Below are 7,829 nucleotides of genomic sequence, written 5' to 3'. Positions count from 1 at the left end.
TCTTTTTTAGCAGCCGTGCACGCTACCGATTGCGCCGTGAGTGACCCGCCCACCCTCCGTGGATACGAGTTTCCTCTTATAGTAACCAAAGAAAAAATTTAAAAATGATTGCCAGCAACAAAAATTCTACTGGACCTTCTGGAATTCGAACCGGCGTAGGTGTGTCGAGCTGCGTCCCAGTCAGCGGAGTTACCACGTAACCGCGGAAGCTTCGTTGAAAGACTTGTGATCAAATGCAAACTTTCTGCCTTGTCATGAAGAGGGCCAGTTTGGATGCACACGTAAATGTCCGAAATTACAATCGATAGTCCTTGAGCCGTAAAAAATGTATTTTTCCCGCACAACACCATTCCCCGTACATCGTACTATCAGTGAACGTTCAAGTAGATGATGTACACGAAACCTTGTTTGAAAAACAGAAACGGACCGTTCCTAGATTGATTCTTTTTTTTACTATGACTTTGTGTTGAGCTGAGATTTAGTTTGGTATTACCAATGACATTAAAGAGCACTGGGGGACGATTTTAGTGTTAGCATGTCCCTGTAAAGAGGGAATCATTAAAAACAAACGTACAAATATGTTACAGCTGGTACGCTTTCCATTCAAGCAATTGCAGCGATGTGAATTTTGAGAAAGAGAACATATTTGGCAAACAATTCTGCCTAGAAGATACTTTCTTTTTATGCTGATCGCGGTTTACAGGCCGCATGACGTGGTGCCAAAGCGGGAAAGCTACCGAAACAATATCAAGTTTGGTCGCTTTTAATAATAAGACTGCCCGGAACGTTCCTAGCCAGCTAGATGATTTCTGATGATTTTATTTTCACTTTAGTTTACAATGAGATTACGTCTGACTTCACCTGTGTAGTTATCGAGCACGACGAGAGTTAAAACGGTTCAAACTTTGGCAGTTTTAGATTTGAGTAGTATTTGCCATTTCTAATGGCCACTGAGGAGTTGCCCCGGGTACTATTAAACAATATGAACAGTCTTGAGAAGCAAGGCCCGAGAGGAGGAAGGGTATTAAAAATACAATAAGATATAAGAATGTGTAAATATTGCACAAAGAGCTTATGATTAATGCCCCCCCCCCCAAAAAAAAAAATAAAAGAAAAAAGAGAAAAAAAAAAGAAAAAAAAAGCAGACCACGAGACCATTATTGTACCCTATTTATCTCTCTCTCTCTCTCTCCAGGTCCGTAGCCAGCAAACTCAAAAGGTTTTTTTTTCTGAAAAAGTTGACCTTTTATAATGTGTTCCTAGTTCAAATTATACACAAAATTGACCTTTTATTGACAAAATTGGTGGTTCTTCCGAACCCCCAAACCTTCCCTGGCTGCGTGCCTTCACTTACTCACTCACACACACGTACACCTGTCAGAACCTCCGGAGCGAGATCATTTCTTCCTATCTACATCTCTGATCTAGAAAAGTCAGGTATTACACCCTAAATTTCATACTCAACTACCCGGAACCGAACCATGCTGGTGGTAATACACCAAATACAGGCAGCAGTCTGGAAATCCAATACCCTTTGAAATTTAGGGTGAACCAGCATGATCGTTCTGGCTCGAAGTTCTAATTTCAATCATATCTCTAAACCAGTTGTGGTAATGGAAAAAGAAACGTGGCTCTGCACGATACTATAATATATTAAAAGAAAGAGTTGTTGGATAGAGAGAGAAAGGTCTTAAGAAGGAACATTTTAAGCTTCAAGTGTCGACTTTTTATCAACGTATCTTTTCACCATAATGTCTAATTTTTCTCCTAGCAATTTAAGTTTCAAACATGCTAGTTTTCTCAATCATTGCCCCCCTTCTGGCAATTAGAATATGATAATTTTTACAGTTAATCAGACACTTTGAAGTATGTACGTAGGTTTATTAGGTACCAACAACCGACTCATGTCATGTTTATTTTACTACCCACAGATTTGGAAATACATAGTTCAATAATGTTGTCTTTATGAGTCGAAATAACTTTTAAAATCTGAAAGCCAGCTAGCAAATTGAATTTTAAAAACTTACCTGTCATTTCTCTTGACCGGGGTCGGCAGAGCCGTTACCAGGACGCAGAACCCCGTTAGTGCCAGAGCTACCAGCATCGTTCCTCGGCGATGCTCCAGTGCTGCTGACTTCGGATGACTGTTAGAAGCGGTCATGACAATCGCGACCTGTCAGAGTAAAAAAGGCGGATCTTATTAGATTTGAAATCACAAATTTCACCCTCAACGATGCATTCTAGAGATGTCCATCGCGTTAGATGAATTATTACTCACTGTCAGTTAAATCGATCAAAGTTAAGTTCTTCGCTTCTTTACAATGTGGCGCCGTAACTGAACGAGATGCTTGAAATAAATAAACACGATAGGGACAGGCTCACGTTGGCAGTAAAAAATGCATTTCAATTCAAAGCATTACGGTATTTTCACATATGATTTCAATTTGAATTATTCATTGCCGGTTTTTAGTTCGATACTTCGTTGCATATTTATTCCATAAGTGGTTTATGCGCTCAATATTATAAGTCGGTTGTCAGCGATCCAGCTTCTTTCTGCATACTATATCATATAGGACCACAGCAATTTTATAACAACAAAACTTTATGAACTGGTGCTTAAATTAAATTGCATTTTAATGTTCTATACCTCAGTGCCATAGCCTCAGTGCCGTTTGCCAATAAAGATGTTTTCACTCATTCTCAATATATAGGTTCATTCAACTTTTTTAATATTCTTAAACGTTAGAGAGCAGAAGAATTGTTTGTCGAAGTGGCACTTACCTCACATCAGTCTAGCAACTTAAAAATACAAAATTAATTACTACATTTATCTGTTATCACTCAAAAACATAAATGAACAAAATGTTTAACCTTCGTTAGTGTCACTCATAGCACTATTTCACTTCCTCCAAATGATCTAGTTTATTTTAAACTTTCATCAGTCGCACTGCAGGGCTGTAGGCTGCGAGGGGGGGGGCGTTTTTTACAGTTCTAAAAATATTTATAAAATGTTAGTCCTGTTCTTTTTTCATTCTACAAACTGTAACATGTACATGTAAGTGTTTTTAGTATATGACAAAGTTAGGTTTTTACAGCAGTTAATTTCTCATTAAAATAAACTCGGGTGTGCTTGAAATTAGTGTCTGCTGACAGCAAAACTTCATCAGGGAAATGTTGGCCGGTAAGTAACCGAAAATTTTCTATAGCAATTGATAAAAGAAACTCTATTGATAAACTCGGTGTGTTTGAAATAAGTGTCTATGCACAAAGGTGAATCAAATAATACAAGTTGCACCATGCAAGAAACACAAATTTAGCAAAAGTACGGGGGTTATTTTAATTGGTTGAAAGTTTGATACATACTTGGACCTGAATGGACGGGTGGATACTAATTTACTATTATTTACCTTCAGGCTTACTTGCCAAGATACCCTGTACACTGGTCCGTCTCTTTCATACTTAACTTCTCGAAGTCTCTTTAACCACGCAGGTCGAATGTGATATGAAAGTTCTATTCAATAACAACAAAGAGACTCAATTGACTGGATAGGCTGACCGACGCCGTCTCCAATAATACATGAATTTACTTTACTTAAGACAGCCGAACTTGGCGTGGCAGCCCCGTTCCTCAAAAACCATATACTATTCGATACAAGTACAAAAACCATCGGCTGTATCCTCAGAAGGTAGACTCTTTTTGGTTAGAAAACGTAGTCCGGTTATTAGGTTGGACGTCACAAGTAGAGTGTAAACGCGCCGTCTGACTACTTTGTGTTGATTGTCCACAAGGTTGGCCTGCAGTGACAGTCATGGCGTCGTTTACGTTTGTCGTTGGGTTGGTGGTGCTATTTGGACTGTATTCTTACGGTAGGTACAGTGATAGTCATGTTTAAGATATAGTGAACGTTTTTTCTTTGCTTTTGTATTTTTTTAACTACAGACAGAAATGGGCAAAACATGCATGGGCAAACATGTCTACGCCCTCTTCTCTTCTTCTCTCCCTCTCTCTCTCACTCGCTCGTTCGCTCTCCCTCTCTGCTCGTAGTTCAAGTATTCGTACCGACTCATATTTCTCACTACCCTCTACCAAGGCCGCATGTTATATTATGTGGACTTTGTCCTTGACAGTGCAGAAAATTCCCGTCAATTTAACCAGATACATATACCTATGTGTGAATACGTAGTGAAAGGTCAATCTGTGGTCCTGGTAGAGGGTAACCTCTCACTGTGTCTTTGATAATCTTGGTTAAAACTGAGAGCTTGATTATAGTAAACAACCAACTGTCCCTGTACGGCCAGAGCTTACAGAGACACTTATCAAAATTCACATTTTTTAATTGCTGAACTATTATTCTTTTTTTTTTTTTTTTTTTTTTTGCATTTGTATCAATTTTATTAGAAGGCACGGTTTCTAACGTGTCGGGTCATTGTTACATTTCCATAATTGATTCAATACTCTATGACGAATCAATATTGTAAGTTGACCCAGATGCCCTGTACACTCGACCGTCTCTTTTAGTAGTCAACAAATGCACGCTTTGTAGTTTGGCATCTGAGTCGCAGCTATTTCTTTGTGAGACATGAAAGCCCAACACTGGGCCTGGAGAGTCATATTTTGCAACCAAAGGCATTTTCTTTGTTTGGAAAATGCGTTGCGGCTGCAAAATGCATGTGATTGCAAAATGCTGCCCTGCAGGCATCATATCAGCAGTATTGGCTATTACCTTAAACTCATTGTTATAGATTTTCTTTCTTTATATGGTACACTTAGTCAGGTGAACAGGAAGCTGGTTTTCTATCAAATCTGTCACAGTGAACTGACGAAACCGTCAACAGGTGAACCAAAATGTTTGGATCTCACATAAATGAAAACCTTAATACGTAAAAAAATTGAGATCCAATAAAACTACTTGCGACACGTGAAAAGCCACCTGCCAGGGGAGCTACACCCGGTGTAACATGAAAATCCGACTCCCATGAAAATCTGACTCACGGAGTCAAAATTTCATAGTGAAAATCTGACTGGGGAGTCACTTTTTAGTGGAGTCAGATTTTCATGGTACATTGGAACCTCTTTATAATGGCAGTATTGGCACAGTAAAATGTTTCCCGGTTTACTGATCTTATACGTAAGTAAGGCCTACTGAAGTGCCATCCGATCCCGTGTCCTGTATTGCTGTCTGTTCTGACCTATATACTTGTATGTCATGGTTACAAGCATAAGGAGAATAAACTGCGCTTACACCTAGTGAATACAATAATTTTACTCGAACACAGCATAATCAGAACATATGACATAAATATCTACACATAGGAAGTAAATAAAACTGAAATTTTTTCATTACATTTTTGGTTAAATGATAAGTTAAATTAACATTCTATTAATAAAGTTAAATAGAAAAAAATCAAACGTTAATTATTCACAGGGAAAGCCTCATTACCAGGTGAAGATGCTCGGATAGACATCAAAATATTGGCGGTTAACAATTTCAATATTGATTGAAGAGAAAAAATACTTTATTCTTTTAACTTTAATCACAATGATAAGTTTTGAGAATTTTGCATGAACGATGAAATTTGTTTTCCTTTCAGTTTTGATCATTTCTTTCTTTTAAGTTTTTATTACCTATGAGACTTATCGAGAAAAAAAATGTGACTTCGAAGACTATTCTTTACCTAGATTGATTATGACTTGCAGGTGAAGCAGTCATGTGCTACCAGTGTGAAGATTTGGAGGGAGGCAAGTGTGGTAAAATCTTTACAGCGGCCACTACTGCCACAAAAGTGAACTGCTCTGTTTCTTGTAAGAAATCACATGGAGGTATAGGCGCAGGCGGATTTGGTAAGTACAGAGACACTTATAGACCCCATTCCCATAGATTTCAGATCGATCTATCCCTGTGGGGAGTCTCACTAGATTACTGTCAGCTTAGTCGGCTTAGGCGTCTGCCCCGCCTACTAAAAGGGGATAATTAACTATGGTGCGCGCTCGGCTGACTGCAATTTAGCGTGAACCCCCAGGGAGTTAGGTCGATCTAAATCTAAATCTCTGGATCGATCTAAATCTCTGGGAATGCACCCATAGAATAGAAATTGAAAATGTACTCAATAAGTTAACAGTTTGTGCACAGAAAACTAGGCCATTGTATGTCAAATTAAAAAATATGAAAGAATTAAAACATGTAAGTCTTTAAAAACAATGCATATCTACCTGAACAAGTGAATCACCCCATATCAAATGTCAGCTCAGCATTTCAGATATTTTGTGACAATATGTTTGTAGTCCATTTTCTTATTTTCATTTTATTATTATAATTACTTAATATTATTCTTATAAATCTTCCATATTTTCATCTGAAAAAAGCGCTAGGTGGCGGCAATTTGAAAAATCCCCAATAAATTGCCGTTATTATCATTCATGAAGTCGTAGCGATATGATGATTGGAATTCTTAATTTCAGCAATTGTCGGATACAAAAGAGAATGCGGGAACTCCACGACTTTTACGTGTAGAGGGGGCTCCGTTGGTAGTATCCAGGGGTCAGGGGGTGCATTTGGCGAAGAATGCTACTGTAATACCGACTACTGTAATGGCGCTACGTCACAGTTCGTGAACCCAGGACCGCTGCTTCTTTTGGCTGTAATATCGATCATAATGAACGCTGTTTTTCTGCCCCAACTTCCTCACTTGATGAACTAACCTTCACAATGGGTTGCGGCCAGTCGTAACGTTACTTTATTTAGTGACCTACATGGAATCTTGTCTGCAATGTGCATATTTCTTACTGTGATGTTTTCTAACTGTTATCGATGAATGGTGCCGTGAACTCTTAACTGAACTCGATTTGAAAGAAAGGTGTCATATACTCCCAGCATTTTTTCTCTTGGCCACCAAATTTAGGGAAAACCTAACTTGATAACGCAACATTTTTACATAAGGAATATTAAATTATAATATAATGTTTAAAACTTTATATATATATATATATATATATATATATATATATATATATATATATATATATATATATATATATATATATCACCGTCGGTCTACGCATGTTCCAAGAACTGAGTTCGGGCATTCATAATTTAACTGACGACGTTCAACGACCTTGTAAAAAAGTATCTTATTAACTTTTTGATGGTTTTACTGTTCCTCAAAAGGTCGTCTTGTAAAAAATCTTATTAACTTTTTCATGATTTTATGTAAGCGTCTGTCAGTAGCAATGTGTTGATGCCCTTTTGTGAAAATTATTCTGTATCTTAGGCTTTTTAATATATCTACAATAAAAGTAGGGCCTTTTTTGTAGAAAGCGACAGAGGGATGATATTTACTGATATTATCATTCAAACGTTATATATATATATATATATATATATATATATATATATATATATATATATATATATACACACACACACATGTATATATATCCTAATTATTTATACGGATTTTTAACGGACTCACTGTTGGAGGTCTATCGTACTATAGGACTTTATTTTAATGTTTATGTACATGTACTTAACTTATTTTACTCCATTAAATAATTTTATTTTCCTTACATTCCAAGAAATAAACAACCTATGCACAGCACATGCGTTCGGTAATACTTGCAGCTTTCAGTACCTTGATGACGGTGTAACGTGACAGAGAGTCCCCCATAACAGAGAGTCCGATTCTCATTCATTTGTAAAGGTGAGCCTTGCACTAGATTTTGACTTTAATTCTCAAGTCAGACTTACCATAACTTTATAACTAAATTAATGGAGGGCGGACTTTCTGTTACCCTCAGTTTCGTTACATCGGTTCTATCAAACAACTGTAGA

General features: G+C 37.4%; 1 protein-coding gene across 1 annotated transcript; it reads left to right on the top strand.

The window, feature by feature from the left end:
* Positions 1-3,582: 3,582 nt before the first annotated feature.
* On the top strand, positions 3,583-7,002 carry LOC106171572 (uncharacterized). Its single transcript, XM_013551974.2, has 3 exons — positions 3,583-3,867; positions 5,699-5,842; positions 6,461-7,002. The coding sequence occupies exons 1-3, from the start codon at positions 3,810-3,812 to the stop codon at positions 6,697-6,699; spliced, it is 441 nt and encodes a 146-aa protein (XP_013407428.2). The 5' UTR covers positions 3,583-3,809; the 3' UTR covers positions 6,700-7,002.
* The last annotated feature ends 827 nt before the right edge of the window (positions 7,003-7,829 follow it).

The sequence above is a fragment of the Lingula anatina genome, chromosome 4 (assembly GCF_051362555.1).
Source record: "Lingula anatina isolate TDL-2025a chromosome 4, LinAna3.0, whole genome shotgun sequence".
In the NCBI taxonomy this organism is placed as follows: Eukaryota; Metazoa; Brachiopoda; class Lingulata; order Lingulida; family Lingulidae; genus Lingula; species Lingula anatina.
The sequence above is the reverse complement of the archived record's forward strand: the minus strand, read 5'-3'. Positions and strand labels throughout refer to the sequence as shown.

Bases quoted from the DNA above. Each gene is read 5' to 3' on its own strand.
- LOC106171572 (XM_013551974.2), top strand. From the start codon at position 3,810: ATGGCGTCGTTTACGTTTGTCGTTGGGTTGGTGGTGCTATTTGGACTG. The intron at 3,868-5,698 runs GTAGGTACAGTG...TATGACTTGCAG, and splicing joins ATTTGGACTGTATTCTTACG to GTGAAGCAGTCATGTGCTAC. The intron at 5,843-6,460 runs GTAAGTACAGAG...TCTTAATTTCAG, and splicing joins TATAGGCGCAGGCGGATTTG to CAATTGTCGGATACAAAAGA.